This window comes from Tricharina praecox (genome assembly GCF_024521635.1).
Source record: "Tricharina praecox strain CBS 144465 chromosome Unknown BZA05scaffold_19, whole genome shotgun sequence".
In the NCBI taxonomy this organism is placed as follows: domain Eukaryota; kingdom Fungi; phylum Ascomycota; class Pezizomycetes; order Pezizales; family Pyronemataceae; genus Tricharina; species Tricharina praecox.
The window spans coordinates 744070-760953 of record NW_026250421.1 but is presented as its reverse complement, the minus strand read 5'-3'; the positions used below and the strand labels follow the sequence as shown (position 1 = coordinate 760953).

The 16884-nt window shown below is 55.2% G+C and overlaps 8 protein-coding genes across 8 annotated transcripts; 3 read left to right on the top strand and 5 right to left on the bottom strand.

The window, feature by feature from the left end:
* Positions 1–12: 12 nt before the first annotated feature.
* Positions 13–1189, bottom strand: BZA05DRAFT_420297 (uncharacterized protein; the record flags this gene model as incomplete). Its single annotated transcript, XM_051485639.1, has 7 exons — positions 13–415; positions 464–550; positions 598–640; positions 691–766; positions 835–860; positions 919–944; positions 1002–1189. 7 exons carry the CDS (start codon positions 1187–1189, stop codon positions 13–15), a joined length of 849 nt encoding a protein of 282 aa, XP_051337865.1.
* A 3266-nt stretch (positions 1190–4455) lies between these two features.
* Positions 4456–5475, top strand: BZA05DRAFT_340059 (inositol-pentakisphosphate 2-kinase; the record flags this gene model as incomplete). Its single annotated transcript, XM_051480954.1, has 1 exon — positions 4456–5475. One exon carries the CDS (start codon positions 4456–4458, stop codon positions 5473–5475), a length of 1020 nt encoding a protein of 339 aa, XP_051337864.1.
* A 36-nt stretch (positions 5476–5511) lies between these two features.
* BZA05DRAFT_475466 (uncharacterized protein) lies at positions 5512–6517 on the bottom strand. Its single transcript, XM_051488193.1, has one exon. The coding sequence runs from the start codon at positions 6334–6336 to the stop codon at positions 5569–5571; it is 768 nt and encodes a 255-aa protein (XP_051337863.1). The 5' UTR covers positions 6337–6517; the 3' UTR covers positions 5512–5568.
* A 580-nt stretch (positions 6518–7097) lies between these two features.
* On the top strand, positions 7098–8457 carry BZA05DRAFT_97349 (PLC-like phosphodiesterase). The gene is made up of 2 exons (XM_051488853.1): positions 7098–8136; positions 8199–8457. Exons 1-2 carry the CDS (start codon positions 7243–7245, stop codon positions 8433–8435), a joined length of 1131 nt encoding a protein of 376 aa, XP_051337862.1. The 5' UTR covers positions 7098–7242; the 3' UTR covers positions 8436–8457.
* A 1820-nt stretch (positions 8458–10277) lies between these two features.
* On the bottom strand, positions 10278–11606 carry BZA05DRAFT_97254 (uncharacterized protein). Its single transcript, XM_051488852.1, has 2 exons — positions 10904–11606; positions 10278–10836 (listed from the first exon to the last, which is right to left on the bottom strand). Exons 1-2 carry the CDS (start codon positions 11323–11325, stop codon positions 10581–10583), a joined length of 678 nt encoding a protein of 225 aa, XP_051337861.1. The 5' UTR covers positions 11326–11606; the 3' UTR covers positions 10278–10580.
* A 1786-nt stretch (positions 11607–13392) lies between these two features.
* On the bottom strand, positions 13393–13842 carry BZA05DRAFT_404035 (uncharacterized protein). Its single transcript, XM_051484260.1, has one exon. It carries the CDS (start codon positions 13756–13758, stop codon positions 13453–13455), a length of 306 nt encoding a protein of 101 aa, XP_051337860.1. The 5' UTR covers positions 13759–13842; the 3' UTR covers positions 13393–13452.
* Positions 13843–15272: 1430 nt separating this feature from the next.
* On the top strand, positions 15273–15816 carry BZA05DRAFT_97213 (uncharacterized protein). The gene has a single exon (XM_051488851.1). It carries the CDS (start codon positions 15440–15442, stop codon positions 15776–15778), a length of 339 nt encoding a protein of 112 aa, XP_051337859.1. The 5' UTR covers positions 15273–15439; the 3' UTR covers positions 15779–15816.
* Positions 15817–16170: 354 nt separating this feature from the next.
* Positions 16171–16645, bottom strand: BZA05DRAFT_455830 (uncharacterized protein; the record flags this gene model as incomplete). The annotated part of the gene is made up of 2 exons (XM_051487548.1): positions 16171–16251; positions 16307–16645. 2 exons carry the CDS (start codon positions 16643–16645, stop codon positions 16207–16209), a joined length of 384 nt encoding a protein of 127 aa, XP_051337858.1. The 3' UTR covers positions 16171–16206.
* Between the last annotated feature and the right edge of the window lie 239 nt (positions 16646–16884).

The following is a 16884-nucleotide window of genomic DNA, read 5'->3' as shown; positions in this document are numbered from 1 at the left end:
GGGGCGGAAGAGTCAGCCATACGCGATGCTCATATAGGAATCCCAATTCTCCGCCAACGCGTTATCGACGTTATTCTTAGCATTCTGGATGAGCTCTGGCGTAACATTGTTATAGTCGTCGGTATCGAGATCCCAGATGATGACGTGATATCCGAGCGCTGCCATGGTGGTCTGGCAGGCGGTATTGCACGAGATGTACGGCGGCCGCATGTAGGTGGGATACCGTCCGAGAATGGACAGGAACGCCTGCTCGTTACGGATCATCTCGTAGCGCCGTGTGTTTTCGGTCACGGTGGAGAGGTCGGCGTGCGTCCACGTGTGCGAGCCGATTTGGTGCCCTTCGTCGTACATGCGTTGGATTACGCTGCTCCATGTAGAGGTGGTGTCGATGGCGCCTTTGTCGAGGTTATTGCCGCTGCGGGGCGTCAGTTTCGTTGGATGGAAGGTATGAGGGGAGTCATACGTTATGAAGAAGGTCGCCTTGACGTCCTTTTCTTTCAGCAAGTCCAGCAGCGCGGCGGTGTACGAGTACGGCCCGTCATCAAAGGTACTAAAGTGGGTTAGCGAGTGACACTCTATGAGCAAAAGCACACGTACAGTGCAATGGTATTCGCCTTCGTGCACGCAAAGAGTTCCGAGCCTATACTATAATCAGCGTCGTCCCGGAAGTGAGGGTGTGTGTATGCCTACCGTATGGCACGCTCCCAAGATTTGAGCGGGTGCTAATTGCTGGCAAAGTCGGCTCAGCTGCGGCGGGACTGCAAGTCTATCACATGTTAGATTTCATTGTTTTTCTTTGTTCCACCCCCGTGGGTCACTATCGGGGTCACTTACTCCGTATGCGCTTTGACATCCGGTTCCTGGAGAATTACCATCAGCAACAGTAGGGAAGCTCGGCCCAAAATCGGAAGTTCATACCGCAGTGTGCTGTCGAATCCCCACACCTTTGACCTGGTTAGTACATAGCTCCACGGGATTTTGCAAGTAAAGGGCGTCCATACCATCCAGCTGGCGAACAACACTGATTCGCTCCGGTGCTGGCGGTGCACGTATAGCCACTGTTCGCCGCGCCACATTGTCCAGTTGGGGAGTCCCTTCGTTCCACCGTCGAGCGGGCATGCAGAGCGCAGGCTTTGCCGCGGGAAACCGCGGCGGCAAGGAGCAGGAGTATATATGAAGCCGCGATCATGTCGAGAATATGCAAAGAATGCTCGAAAATGCAACGAGGAAAAAATTAATTTGGGTAAAGAAAATTAGATTCGTCTCAACTGCGACGGATGGCGGGAGAAAAGCATTGTTGCCGGTGGGTACGTGCGTGTTTATATGTTCCGGTAGTCCACACACACGTGCGTACTCCCAAGTGGGTAACTTGTAGTTGAGGCAAGGCGACAACCCATCAGGCAGCGACGGGGAGAAAAAAAGTCTATATCGGATTCCTTGTTCCTTGTCGGCGTTGTCACTACGTACAGTAAATAGATATTGTACATGCTGCTGCGCAGCGTTCGGTAGAGCTGTTGCCCCTTCTAGCGATAATGGCAGGTCGTACTGGGATCAGTAGAGGCAGATGATGTCTTCAGATGTACACTCGTCGCCGAGGGCCAAGGCGTGGGTTACTTTCCCAGGGGGTGTTTATCCAAGTAGATTGGTACTGCTGGCCTGAAGGTACATATGTGTATGTACCTCTTGCCGCTCAATGCCGGCCATGCAACATTTTTTGACATCGCACAGTAACACCCTGCAAGCAGCGGTGAGCTAACTGACCACTCGATGATCAATGTAGTGCGGGCAGTCAGCTGGGCAGCTAAGCGGCAATGGTGTCTAGGTAGCTTCGACTGGGAGCTGTCTCGAGTGACAGTGCGTGCACAGCCTTCGATGAACACCTTCGGGATTGTTGCGCGGGGAGATAAAGCAATTGATCTGCGACTAGCAAACTGAAACAAGCTTTCTTTTAACTCTCTGGTCGGGGAATGATGCGCGTGAATTTCCCGGTACCCTTTTCAGACCTTGCACGGCTGTGGCCGGGTGCCGAGGACCATCTATTTTTAGATGCTTTGATTCTTGAAGGCCGCTTCATAAAACATCCACAACCAACCAAACAACCTGGAGGAAGAGGAAGAGGAAGTTTGGATTCAACCTTTCGGAAGTACAGGCATCAGAGTCTGGATATACCGTGCACCATATCAGTCACCCCAGAACTGCTGGAAACCGGCCGCTTTTTAGCACCATCACATATCACTACCGATCACTCGCCTGATCGCATCATCAGCCGGGGAAGCGGATAAAGTCGTTTGGGTAATGATTAACTAAACAAAAAAAGTCGTTTGGATAGCATGCACCTACTAGTTCTAACTGTGGCTGCCAACAAATATACAGGGCCAGCAAGACGTACCTGGCCAAACTCAACTACGGAAGTCCAAGCAGTCCTTAGACGTCGGCGGCAAGCAGTGGCTCCTTCCTTCGTAGTGTATAGCTCGATCATTCCCGTGGTGGGGCGCTTGAGGTAAGCCTAGCTTCCGCTACCGGGCTGCATCCCGATTCCCGGCATGTATTATACCATGTTGCCTCTTGTCGCGCTACGCAGGCACAGGCGATATCACGCGGTAGCGAATATGCTGAGCCCATATCAACCGCTGGACAGGGACATCCCAAGGTTCGTGCTGCAAGGCCAACAGCAGCGTTGCGTAGGGACATCCCAAAATTCTGCAAGGCCAACAACAGCGCTGCGTGATGATGGGATAGGTAGGTATATGCACGTGCCTTGCGTAAGGGCCAGTGGGTCTTCAATCCATGGCTATGCCGTTCTTCCGGTGCTGATGCAGCTCTTAGTAACGATACGTATCCGTGTAGAGTAATCAGATAGTGCGAGAGCGGTAGACATGGAGCATCCCGTCTCGTTTCATTTCGCCAACTCGCCCAACTGCCCTGCTGCCTACAGGGCTGAACAGATATTTAATCAAAGCGGAGAGAGTACATAATCGAGCTGGAAAGCTGGAGGGTCTCTGTTGAGTCGCGAACATGATCAGTATCTCGGCGCGCAACCACATTGCCTGGCTCAAGACTCACCGGACCGACGTTTGCGCCACCAGAATACAGGGTGCTTGGTTATGCGTACGCGCACAGCTGACTATGAACAGGTTTCCGACGTACTCATCTCATATTCTGATCGAACGAGGCGCACGAGGCGAACGAATGCGGGAGCAGCGATGAGTGGCCGCCTCGTTTTCCACGATGTGATGTGACGGGATTCGGAACCGGAACCAAGTCCCTTAACAGTCTTGTTCTTCAACCTTCGACCATGAGGATTGCACTGGGTACATTTTTTGGAAAGAAAATGATGTCCAACGAGAGACAAAGCACAGTCGTTGAAAGTGGTGTGACTATGTGTAGCAGTGAAACCTGTCGCAAATCGAACGGTCGACGAGAGACGAAGCACGCTCGTTTAAAAGTTGAAAGCGGTGTGACCATAGGTACTACCCATGATGGTAGCAGTGAAACCGGTCGCAAATCCCCAACGGTGGTTGGTCTTCAAGAAGTGCTGCTTAACATATCACGCCGCAGATAAGAGTCTCCGACGACTGGCAGTTGGGAATCGAAGGAATCCTGCGCTCGGTTGCATTACCTACTTGGGTGGGCCTTGTGATTCAACTCGGAGAAGCAGCACCCAAAAGTACACTTCTCCGTTTCGCCCTCGCATACTGACTGAAGAATGCGGCGCAGATTCGTAAATCCCCGGCTGGCAGTCATCCGCAGCCCCCCCTCCCCAGCTTCGCGCCCGTTCGTTCGCTTGAGTTGCGTGCTTTCGGCACCTCGAAGCTTGTGTGGTCTTGGGAGGGATCCCCATGGTGGCGTTACACAACGCTATTGCGCATCTCGGTGGAAGCTCCGTGGGTGTTGTGCGAAAAATTTGGACTCAGACGAACGCTCAGCTAGTTAGTTGGTTATCGCTAACAGCGGCCCGTCCAGTTGGAGGAGCAAGGGACCGGAGGCGAAGCGCGAGGGTGATGGGGGCTTCCCCGGGGAAGATCAACCTTCTATTCCCCCTCTCTCTCCCTTTCTATCCCTCTCTCGCTCCCCACTTTTCTACGGTATTTTGCGTCTTCACCGTCGCCCCTCCCTCTAGCGATAACCTCTGCCCCTCGGTCGTCGCCCCTCTTCCATCTCGCTATAACACCCCGCAAAGTTGCAGGAACCAAATTCTCTCCCGACATACGGGAAAAACCTCGATAAATCGCAATCGTGGCTTCCTGGGACCTATTCCCGCTCGTCGCGACACTCGTGGCTGCGCTCGCCCTGACTCTGGTCGCCCGCCTCTTCACGCGACCACCTCCACCTTTGCCACCACCACACCGCTCCTCCGCACATCCGCCGTCGAACGAAACGATGACCTCCACCGCTACCGTCGTGCCCGCTGCTGCCTCCGACTCTACCCTCACCGGATATTCTACCCCGCCTCCAATGACGGCCTCCGTAACTGCCCCGACGAAGAATACGACTGACCCCACGACCACTGACCCCATCCTTCCGCTCGAAATCTCCCTCTCCTACCTCGCCGAAGGCGCAGCAAACATCATCTTTCGCATTGCCCAGCCCGACTCCGCCGACAAAACTCCCTCAATCTCGCTCGCCAACCGTCTGCTGAGACTCCGCAAGACGCTACCGTCGGCCCAGCCCAACCTAGCCGCATACACCTACCTTACGACTACTGCGTTCCCCCTCTTCCCCCGGGATCTCTTGGTAGCCACGGAGTTGGTCCGCCTCCCACCGTCGCTCATCGTGCGCGAAAACGTGCGGCTACGGGAGCTCGAGGCTCGGAACGGGCGCCCGCAGAAACGCGCCGGGATGTACCTCGAGACCACTGAGTCGCACGCGTTCCTCGTCGCCGATATGTCGCCGCACACGGAGCGCCAGCTGCTAGTCGAGTTCAAACCGAAGTGGGTGGTGCAGAGCCCGTCGGCGCCCCGGGGCGCCAAGCACTGCCGGACCTGTGCGCTGAGGCTGAAGAAGGGTGGTGGGCGGGGTTTCTGTCCGCTTGACCTTGCGTCGGGGGAGCCGGAGAGGGTGCGGCGCGCGGTGAGGTTCCTGATACCCGGAACGCTACCTAAGAGGTTTGTGTTGCCAGCTGGTACGACGTGGGAGGCTGAGCGGGAGAGGTTGGAGGCGAAGGTGGTTGCGTTCCTGGTGCGGAGCGAGTTGATGCCCATTCTTGCGGCGGTTCAGATTAGGCTGGATCCGGAGGGGCCGCTGGGGAGCATCCCCGATACCTTCATGGATGCCATGACCGTTAGGGATCTGACGGTGTTTCTGAGAGTCGATATGGATGCGCCTGGCGTGGACGGTATCGATTGCGGAATTGGCGATTTGGATATGAAGACTAAGCACGACGGGAAGGAGAAATACTGGAGGGACACGGAATTGGACCTGATTAATGGTGGATGGTACGAGCATGATGGGGGCTGGCAATGTGAATTCCACTAGACAGGCATAGTATCGCAAAAATAATGTATATTCTATGGGGTGGGGGCGGTTTGCATCTCCATCTATGATGCGATTCTCTCTGTGATGCTTCTTCTAGTTCCACTGTCCGGGCGTTGGCTTCGCCTTCCCCACCGCCCCCCTGACCGCCGCCTCCAAAATACCCCTCACCACGTTGACCTCATCCCAGTCCCTCGGCGCATAAATCATGAGGTATTCCTTCTCGAGCACCACACCCGCGAGCGGATGCCTCTCGCCCCACCCCTTCTCGACAACATCCCTACAATCCGCATGCGAAGACATAACCACATGCACGCTCCCGTCTGTCTCGTGCACATGCGCGACCTCCCTCTTCGTCTTGACCACAGCCTTCGACACACCCTCATCGGGCACATCCTTCTTTACGAACAGCGCCTGCCCGTGCTTTTCGAACTCGCTCGTGCGCTGCTCCGTGACGTCGTAGAACTCCGCGTGGATCTCCAGCAGCGCGCTCTGCACCGCCTCGATCACATCCTCCGACGGCAGCTGCGTGATCTGCCGCTGCGGGACCGGATGCCAGCTCTTGGTTGGACGCTCGCCCGCTCGAGCGGGGAGAGGTGCGAGATATGCAGGCCCATCCAAGCTGTACTGCGTCGTCGAGAGGGTCTCCCGAGTGACGAGCTTGAGGCTCGAGGAGATCGCCCAGCCGATTGGGTTCCGTGGGACTCCGCTGGGCCCGAGGGAGTGGAAGAGCGTGTAGTTTCCGTAGAGCCGGTGGAGCAGGTGCGGGGTCAGGAGCAGCGTGAGGAATGTGCGGTTGCGCGTGAAGTACTTTGCGAGTGTTTCCGGGAGGAAGGACGAGAAATAGGAGGCACAGGCAGACATTGCTGGGGCGTGATCGGCGTGAATCGTAACTGCAGTGAGGAGGAGAATGAGAATTGAGGGGAAAGGGATATTTTGATGGCACAATGATATCTACCGGAGGTGGGGTTAGCCTACACCTGCTGTATCCACTCTACATGGTGGGGTTGCGGGGAGCTATGTGTGTACAACAGACAGCTATAGGTGCTATATATGCGTGCTCATGATTGGCTCATCTCCATGCTCGTCGCGGCGTTCGTTTGTCATTTCCATCACGACTTCTACCCGATGATGGTATTCATCACACCGGATCTTCTCGAATCTCCAGCAACCCCCGTTCAGTCTGACATCTCTGCGAAGCATCTCTACCCCCCCGCCCCCGCTGCCACTGTCACTGTCTCGCCTCCACTTCCGGAGACGATCTCACACCCAGGGTTAGGGATCACGCAGCTTAGCGTGTTCCGCATGCCTGCTCAAGTTTCAACAGCAACTCCTCAAAGCCCTGCCCAGAGCCCGGTGCCCAGTTGTTAGTAAGTACCCAATCATGTCCGGTGCCCAGTGCCCATTGCCGGGGTCCACCTTACGTCGCCCCTGCCCGAAATAGCATCCGCATGTTATTCCAATGTCTGATTTGTCTAGAGATTGGAAAAGATACCTTGATACCTCGAACACGCTGCATTCTAGTTGGGCACCCCTCACTCTACTGTTTGAGCTTTGTGGCAGCACAGGCACAGGATTGGTGGTGATGGGGTATTTTTGTTTGATCTAGGTGGGGCTGAGCTCAGCTAGGGCTGAGGACGACAAAGCAACTTAGAAGGCCGGAGACAGGATTCGCACTTCTATCGATCGATATCTCGTTCTCTTTCCTTTTCTTTCCTTTCCTTCCATCGTCCCACTTTCGTCCGCACGAAACGAACCGAACCATCCGCCATGCGTCTTTCCAGCCTGCTCCTGTCCGCCGGCCTCGGGCTCGTCCACCTCGCCGCCGCAGCCTACGACGTGACCGCCTGCAACTCCTCACCGTCCCTCTGCAACGTAACCTACAACGCCATCCTGCACGTAGGCGCGCACAACTCTGCCTTCGTACGGACGGCCAAAAACAGTTTCGCGACGGGCGGCAACCAGTTCCACAACGCGAGCATCCAGCTATCGGCGGGGATCCGACTACTGCAGTCGCAGATCCACCTCGAAATGAACGAGATCCGCCTGTGCCACACCACGTGCAGCATCTTCGACGCCGGATTGCTCAAGGACTGGTTGATAGGCATCAATGCCTGGATGCGCCAGCACCAGAACGAAGTCGTCACCCTGCTCCTGGTCAACGATGGCAAGATCCCGCCCACCCGCATCGCGGAGGCGTTCGTCGCCGCGGGTCTGGCGGATCTGGCGTACGTCCCGGAGACCGGCGCACAGTGGCCTACACTGCAGTCCATGATCCTCGATAAGAAACGGCTGGTATCCTTCATTAGCACCTCCGCCGACGTCAAGGCCGTCCCCTACCTCCTCCCGGAGTTTGACTACATCTTCGAAACTGATTTTGAAGTCTTCGATCCGGCGAACTATACCTGCTATGCGACGAGACCGTCGGCGTTCAAGGGACAGGCTCTGCTGAAGGACGTACTGGCGACCGACAGGATGGGGTTCATGAATAGGTTCTTGTACAGAACTATCAGTGAGACCTTGGGTCTTTATGCGGCGAATGATACCTATTCAGCCACGCTCAATGGAGACACGGGGGTGGGCAACCTGAAGGACGGCGTAAAGAAGTGTACGAGCGAGTGGGGCCGGAAGGGCGGGTTCGTGCTGCTGGATTTCGTTGACCAGGTCCGTTCCCATTTCCCTCTGCTTTTCCACCTGGGAGACCATTGCTGACCGGCACCAAACAGGGCGACCCAATGAAAGTAGCAGACGCGCACAACAACGTGACCAAGCCGGTCAACCGCGAGCCGTTCCCGCCAAACCCAAAGACCGTACAGGAGAACCAGAAGCAGGACTATGCCGGTGGTACTGTAACCCTCCACCGCCTGGTGGATAGGGTCAAGAAGGGCGAGCCTGTGGTCGCCGGGCAGTGGATATTTGCTGCGGGCAAGTGGATGGGCACGTGGAAGATGAACGGGAAATAGTGGAGGCGCAGGCGGGCATGTGGGAGGAGTTTGCGAGGCGTGCATCATATTTCGACGGCGTTTGGGATAATCACTTTCGTTTTCGGGCGTTCCTGAATTTTTTTTCTGAGATAGATGGCCACCATGTTCTGTCTAATATTTCTATGTAAGGCCATGTGGAAAAATGTGACGCTTGGATTTCTTGACGCTTCTTTCCGCCCGTGAACATCCGTCAATTTATAAGTCTTCTGAAGCCATTCTTGGGGCAAGTGACCGGCTCCAAAGGGTACCTTAATGATGTCCCGGTCCCATTCCGATCCCTGGCTTCGATTCCTGGTATGTACCTATCGACACAGAAGTGTGGTCAGCCAAGGCAAGGACCCAAGCGTCGGAGCATGACTGGGTGCCAACGGATGACTAAGGCTTGTCCGTTGCTTTTTTTTGCTTGGTCATCGTAGCATTCGACTGTGATAGGTAGATCATGACTGGGCTGACACGTGAATAGAGGAGCTCAATTGCACTGACGAGTGCTGGGTAGTGACTTGGAGCTCGCGGTGATAAGAATAGACAAGAATTCAGCCGAGGATTACATGAACGAAACCTGCAGGATCGTCACGGGATAAAGGCTTGGCGATCCAGAGACGAAGGAGCCTCGTCCCTGGAAGCGACTTGGCAAACCCACTGCAGGGCCGCCTTGGCAAAGTCAACCAGCCCGGGAGTCCAGGGTCGAGAGCTGCAGCTCTCTTCTTCATCATCCTTCTCTCGCTTCTCTTGCCAGTACGAAATTAACCTTCTTCTTTTCTCCCACGATCCTTCAAACCTTCGACGAGCAGAACTCTGCCCTTCGCCTTCAGTTCATGCCCTGGAGCTCTGGCCTCCGGGCACATCACAAAAGCTCTACAGCTCGGGCCTCAGCCACATTGACATCGAAGCCACATCCGCATCCACATCTCGGCTTCACCAGGGACGTTCCACCGCGTACCATATCTTGATGTCTGGCATCTGTGATGGATTCACTGCTGAACATGTTTCCAGGAAGGAGAAATCAGCGAATCGCTCACACAACGAGAGAGGAGCAAGCGAGGATACCTAAACAACTGACTACCGCGCTAAACCCGCTTCTGCGGCTAACAGGCGCCTCGACACACCCGTACAAACCGGCGAGGAGACTCCAAGAGCGAAAACCACATCCCCATTGAGCTCGAAAAAGTTCTCATTACATCCTCGGGTCTCGCCAGTGTGTTGATGATCGATGATAGATGACCAGGGGGCTTGGCAAATTGATCAGTCAGCACGACAGAATGGGACTAGCTCGACTGGCTGTACTCTACTCTAGAGACGCCGGTTCTTTCACCCCGGGCCGTGGTGATGGAGTGGCTCTACAATAGAGCCGTGGCGCAGTCACTTGGCCACATGTACAGCAAAACATCCGACGGTGGCTGGTGACAGCCCGGCTGGATTCGCTTGGTACATAGCATTCTTTCAAGGAGACCAACATCGTGTCCACCAACGGTACGGTTGGGGACATCTGGATACGCCCGTGATTGGAGGATTCTGGCATAGACTGCTAGTTAGCATCCGTGATTCAACACCAGCCCGGGGTTGCAAAGGGTCTGATGACCTGCTCCGTCCAACCTGTGAAGGAGAAGCGATTTGCTGTCGTTGGAAGACTCCAGACCAGAAATTGCTGCTTCGGCATGCGGTTACTCCTCCACCGGGGAACACCCACGTCATCGACTGCTTGACACCAAGGGCAATCTTTCAAAGCTCGTGGAAACTTGAAAGTCACAACCGTAGGGGAAGCAATCGCTGAGGCCGTCGATCCTTCGATCATTTCATCCCAACGTACCTATGTTCCCATCCTTGGCGTCCGCTTTGCTGTATGGGGAATCACCAGCCAGTCGCTCTGAGATCCCGATGCTTCACACTCGCCAAGAGAACGTGCCGACACGATGGATGGCACCGAAAGCTGGTAAGTGCACGGAGTCACCATAGCTGTAGTCGAAAGAGACACAGAATTTGAAGTTCTCTGCACCGGCGCCTGGGGTGGGAGCCATGGAATTCTCGGAAATGCGTCGCTTCCGGGTGAATCGGCTTCGCCGCACTGAGCCCTTAGGAATTTCGCAAGGTGCACAGAAGGCAAAACGAACACATGGGGAACAGAGTTCAGCTGCCCACCAAATGGAGGAGCATTGGATCTGATCGCCTAGGAAACCGACGACACCACCGGCATGGTCGACGAACCACCGTTCTGGCCACCGTGCAATGTGGAAATCCACGATGCTTCCTCTCTGAACATCGCCGAGCACTAAGCACTACGGCCTCATTTACTGTTACAAGCAGCAATCTGCGACCGACTTTGTGTCTTCGGCCCTCTCTCCGGGTGCCGTTGCACGGTAAATGTGCCTGCAGCGGATAAAGGCTGCTTCAGGTGTTAGCGGGAGTTGCGTGCAGTGGGGAAGGGGACTCGACTCGACTCAAGAACTTACCGTGATGTGAGCTCCGGTTCCGTTCCCGGCATCGTCGTACTGAAGCGGACGTGTCTGCAGCTAGTGCATACTCTGGTATGAAACATTGACACCACGGGGACGGTGATCAGGTAAATGAATGATCCGATCCTCCGGCCACTGCCCGAGGCCAGCACCACGATATTGAGGATTTTCATACATTTTATGCACGTACAGGCCCTCGCAAGTGAAGTGTTGCACGTGAGTCGGGTGGTGGTGGGTGGAGGGTGGAGGGTTGGCGCCGGATGGCTGGATTGCGGGCTTGTGGCCGGCTGTAATTTGTTGTGGGGGCATTCGATCCAGAGTGGAGTGGAGTGGAGTGGAGTACATCCTGGGCCGCGTGATAGAGCTATTGGTGAGATCGCCGGGTTCTTGTGTCGTGTTGCTCCGATCCAGTCGTTCATCTGCTCGGGCGGATCAAACGCCGAATTCGGCCAGGACAGGACAGACAGGACAGACAGGACAGACAGGACAGACAGGACAGACAGGACAGATAGGACAGGACAGACAGAACAGACAAGACAGGACAGATAGGGCAGGACAGACAGAACAGACAAGACAGGACAGACAAGATAGACAGAACAGACAAGACACGACAGACAGGACAGACAAGACAGGACAGACAAGACAGGACAGACAAGACAGGACAGACATAACAGACAAGACAGAAGAGGACAGACAGAACAGACAGGAAAGGACACGACAGACGGGACAGACAAGACAGGACAGGACAGACAGGACAGGACAGGACAGACAGAACAGACAAGACAGGACAGGACAGCGAAAGAGACGACGATGATGATGGATGTTCGATGGCTCGTTTCTTGTTGTGCCCGTGCTGGCTGGACGGCAAGGGAATCAACGTCCACTAGAACTTGATTCGCGGCACGGGGGGTGCGTGCCTTCCTGCGAGCAGGAGCTCTGGTGCTGCAGCGTCTGTGACGGTGGCATCAAAATCGCATAGGGATGCGGGAGGGAAACGGGAGATGTGTGGTGGCTTTATCCAGCTCCAAGAGCCTCGACGGTGCTTGGGGTTGGTCGAGCTTGCATGCACACGGGCGGATGCGGGCTTTTTGCCAGAAACCGTCCGGGGTGGAGGGACGAGGTCTCTTTGATCAAAACAAGTCGGTGGCCGCTAGCCGAGAGCCGCTGTCGACTGACAGCGGAGAGCTCTCTACACCTAGGGAGAGCATCATTAAAATGGTGACTGCGGTTTCTCAAGACAAAGGTAGATGTCTTACGGGACGCTTGCCATGCTGCAACGTGTAGCCATACCATGCCAACACTGGCTGGCTGGCTGGCTGGCTGGCTGGCTGGCTGGCTGGCTGAGTGTCCCCGGCGGTGAGGATCTGTGGGGGCGCTCGGCGTGGTGGGTGGCCGCTGTGCATTAGGTAGCATCTAGGCAAGAAGGCAGGTATGCCTTCTGTTTGGCTGCTGGTTTATATGCGTAGGTCGGGCTATAGCTCGACCATCTTCGCGTTGCACTGGCTGGAAGAAACGGAGTGGTGCGAGCCAGTCGACGTAGCGGGAGACGAGGGCGAGCGAGCGGGGCATGGGCGGGGTGGAAAGAACCGGCCTTTTTTATTTCTTCGCGCCTGATGCGGGCGGTGTTTTAATCGACCGCCGTCACCATCAGGCTGTGCTTTGTGGGCCAAAGGAAGGCCCTCGAGTACAGACAGCAGCCACAGCAGCCCTATATGTGTGCACGCCATGATCTACGCAACGGCAGGTGGAACAAGGGCGTGGCCGGGATGAGGGTCGAGCAGGCGGCCACGGCCACGGCCATAAAGGGGCCGGAGTGACGACCCGAATGAACGAGACCTGCTGGCAACGTTGAAGGACGAGCGGGCTGGCTCGACACGACGCAACAGTCGGCCAAAATAAAAAAGAAAGCATTAAAACATTAAAAGAGCAGCGGACCGGAAACAGGGAGGTCAGAAAAGGAAGCGGACCAGCCAGAAAGAAGAAATAATGACTCTCACCAGAACAATTCGCCGACTAGGTATAACTTCCCCCAATCCTTCCTTCTTCTTTCAACACACCTCCATCTCTTCCCATTCCACCACAACACCACAACCCACAACCCACAACCAGAGCTTACACCCAAAATTGCTCTTGGAGCTCTCGCTCTGCAATTGTGAGCAATTCTATCCGAACGATTTTTCTTCTTCTGTCGTGCAGTTCTCTCGTTTCTTCGCTACCCGTGCTGCCTCACCGAAAACGCGGCTCCGTTGCATGGCCAGCACCACACCCCTAACCATCGCCATCTAGCGCCACTCTCACCCATCCCCCCCAATACACCATCGCCGCCCGTCATTCTCTCTCCGGCCCCCGACTCCGTCCTGGCTGGCACCGCCGCCACCGCCGCTGCCGCCGTCGCCGCCGTCACCGACGCTGACTTCTCCCCCGCTATTGCCGCTGCAATGGAGCCCCCAACCGCCGCCGGCAACCGCCGTCGCTCGCTGCGCACCCTACGTACAAACCCCGACCGCCTCGCCGAGTGCGGCCACGACCTGATGCACGTCGATCCATCATCCGAGCGTGACCTGAAGTGCGACATCTGCTGGCGGAATCGGGAGACGTTGATCCTTCGCATGCTGGAACCGTTCGAGCGTGCACTGAAGGTCGAGCCAGAGGACTTGGCGAAGATTCTCGAGAAGGAACAGGCGGAGAGAAATCTCCGCATGAACGAAGAGCGCAGGATGCGGGAGAGACGAGAGGATGAACGCCGCAGGAAGGACGAGGAAACCAAGAGAAAGCGGGAGAGGATGCGGGCAATGCAGGAGGCTCGTAGGGGCAAAGGCGGCAAGTTCGAAAAGAAGCAGAAGACCGAGCATCCACCACCGCCACCGAAGGGCCCGGCCTCCGACAAGAGCTATAATAACTGGAAGGACATTGCCGGCAAGAAAAGGGCAGGAAACGGAAAGTTCATGAAGGGTGGCTCCGTTGACCAATCGTCGGAAGGATCGATGTCCATGGAACGGGACATGGAGGCTACACCGTCGGTGACGGGTTGGGAGGAATCATCGTGGTCACCGGGGGGGCTGGAGAATAAGTTCATATTCGGCCAGCCGACCCCTTCTCCTACAGGATCAGAGAGGAATCCTCCGGTCACCTCCACTGCCACTACTTTGAATGCCGGCTCGGTCGGCAGCATGTGGTCACAGGTGGATGGCCAGAATGGAAAACATGGTTTCGTGAAGGAGGAGCCAGATACGGCTATGGAAGGGTACTCATCTATCAATTACAATGCGATACCCACCGAGACGGCTGTGGCTGGCGTACTGCCCCAGCAGGAGCAGCCGCACCGGAACGGAGAGCCCTATGCCCTGGCGGCTCCGATGCCTGCGGCGGCATCACCACCGGAAGCGGTGACGAAGGAGGAAGTTATGGAAGATGTTCCTATGGAATTCACCGCGCCTCTTGCACCCACGCCGACAGGGGTCGCGCCAGACCAAACGATTGACGCCTCTCGTCACCCTCCGCCTCCCCGTTTGCAGTCGCGCTCCCGGGCATCCTCGATCGTAATTCCCTCAGAAGCCCCGTCGGCACCACCGGTAGCACCTGGTTTGACGGCCCCCTCGAACGAGAATGCGAGCCGCGTCCAGATCCCATTCCAATTTACCATGGAGGCTCGTGCAACGCGTCGTCGCTCCGCGTCATCTACGCGTTCTGTCTCGAAACCCCTCTCCCCAACCGCCACCAAAGTCAAGGCAAAGGCGAAATCGCAGGGTCGTAGAGCTAGCGCCACCTCGATCACACCCACACCGCTACCTTCCGGTTCGATACAGCCATTGCGTTTCATTCACACTACCGCCCCCCCTCAGCCTCACGGAGCCGGTGACAAGGCTGCGGCTGAGAGGAGCATGCAGCCTTTGCAGCAGCGAACCCTGCTTAGTTTCTTCCAGGTGAGTGGAAGCGGCGACTCGACCATGACCACCACAGCCGCAGCTCCTATGCCCGCCTTCACTGCGGGCGGTAACGCCGGACTCCCCACAGTCGCCACGCCATCGGCAGCGGAAGCCACGGCGCAGCGTGAGAAAGACCTCAAACGTGCATCGAAGGGCAGGGAAGCCGTGCGTCTGAGAGACGAGGATCCGAATAGGAGAAAGAGCCAGCGCAGCTCAACCGCCATCAATTACTTTGAGAGTTCGGACGACGACGAGGATGACGGAGCCGCTTAAGCTTCAACTATACCAGGTGTTACTTTTTTTTTCTTCGAAATCGAAGACTTCGACTGATGTTGAATTGATTTTACTTGCATGGATGGGAACTATTGTTTTGTTACTCTTTTTTACTTTTTTCTACTTTTTTTCTACTTGTTTTCTTTTACTTTTTTCTACTTTTTTTTCGCGATGTTTTCTCCCGTTTTTTTCTTGATGTTTTCTCCACCTACATATTTGACTCTACATTTTTTCTTATTCTTTTTCGTTGGTCAGTTTGGGGGGTTTCACTTTCATTACTTACTTGCATCATCACTTGCGGTGAATTAGGAGTGGTCGGAAAACTGGAGATGTAATGCTTGGGGGGCGGCCGGGAGGGGGAGGGGGAGTTGACACGATTAGGATAGATTTGTGGCATCTGTTATTGTTTTCACGATGTTTTTTTTTTACGTTTGGCCTGGGGGCCTTGACGTACTTTGATCTGCTTTTCGTCATTTTTTTCCCCTTTTATTGCATTTTCATCTTACCACCCCCCCTTTTTACGTTTGGCCTGGAGGCCTTGACGTACTTTGATCTGCTTTTCGTCCTTTTTTCTTCTTCCTTTATCACATTTACATCTTCTTATCCCCCTTTTTTCTCCTATTCTTTCACGATGTTTTTTTACGTTTGGCCTGGGGGCCTTGACGTACTTTGATCTGCTTTTCGTTCTTTTTTTTTCCTTTTATTACGTTTACATCTTCTTATCCCCTTTTTCTGTTGTTTTTTTACGATTACATTATGGCGTTATCTTGATTTGAGCTGGGCTGGGCTTTCGTGGAGGAGAGCAAATGTAACGATGTGTGGATGTCTTTGTAAAATGCGATTCCTTTTGACTTGTACCTGCTGGAACCTACCATTCGATGTGATTATGCGTGATATTCCTATACCTGGTCAACGCCGAAACCTCTGCACGATGCCCCCTTCCTCGTAGGTTATGGCACGGTGGGAAGTGGCGGTTGTCACAGCCTTCTACTCCGTCTGTTTGAGCATGATTCTTATTGACTTATCCCATTGAACAGAATATCCCCTCTTCCTTCACAAACAACCATCTACCTATGTCCGAATCCCTCTAGCTGTTCCCAGCTAATAGTTGTCCTTCCCATACTTATTGAACCTCTCATGGAGACTCTGTTGTCCATCAGCACGCATCCCTTTTCTCCCTCCCTCACGCGGCAGCACATACCTTCGGCAACGTCACTGCAGGGACAATCACGGCATTAAGTGCGCTCGGGGCCTTCTTGGGGGCATTCCTGATATCGCCGCCGGGGTGGTACATGTACTTGAAGTTGTTACGGTCCGAGTTCTCGACTGGGGCTCCCTCGCTCCACGGCGCAGTGTTCTCGGCAATGTTGATGCGCTCCTCGCCCATCCGCATCTGCGCAGTGCTGTGACGCCCGAAATAGTACCCGAATACACTGAATGTCGACAGCACGAGGAAGGCCATCCCGTAGATCTCGGGATCCTTCCGTGCGGCTCGCCAGAGGCTGCCGGATTGCGAAGCGGAGCCGGCGATTGATGACATGGTGATTGGGGTTTGGATGTTGGTGGTGGTGGTGGTGGTGGTGGTGGGTGGTGGGGTGGTGGGGAGGTAGGGAGGTGGGGAGGTGAGGTGTGGAGAGGTGGCAATGAGAGTATGTACGTGCAGGGCAGGAAGGTTTGGTTTTGCTCTCGTCGGGTTGAGGAGACGTCATCATGAAGTGGATTCTGGACACGGTTCGCGGAGGAGAGTTTATTGGCGGTCGTGACGATGTGTACCGCCAC

Excerpts from the sequence above, each read along its gene's own strand:
- BZA05DRAFT_404035 (XM_051484260.1), bottom strand. The coding sequence starts at position 13,758 with ATGCTCGGTCTTCTGCTTCTTTTCGAACTTGCCGCCTTTGCCCCTACG.
- BZA05DRAFT_475466 (XM_051488193.1), bottom strand. The coding sequence starts at position 6,336 with ATGTCTGCCTGTGCCTCCTATTTCTCGTCCTTCCTCCCGGAAACACTC.
- BZA05DRAFT_97349 (XM_051488853.1), top strand. The coding sequence starts at position 7,243 with ATGCGTCTTTCCAGCCTGCTCCTGTCCGCCGGCCTCGGGCTCGTCCAC. Across the intron at positions 8,137-8,198 it reads TGCTGGATTTCGTTGACCAG|GGCGACCCAATGAAAGTAGC; the intron begins GTCCGTTCCCAT and ends GGCACCAAACAG.
- BZA05DRAFT_97254 (XM_051488852.1), bottom strand. The coding sequence starts at position 11,325 with ATGAACGACTGGATCGGAGCAACACGACACAAGAACCCGGCGATCTCA. Across the intron at positions 10,837-10,903 it reads GAACCGGAGCTCACATCACG|CCTTTATCCGCTGCAGGCAC; the intron begins GTAAGTTCTTGA and ends CACCTGAAGCAG.
- BZA05DRAFT_97213 (XM_051488851.1), top strand. The coding sequence starts at position 15,440 with ATGCTTGGGGGGCGGCCGGGAGGGGGAGGGGGAGTTGACACGATTAGG.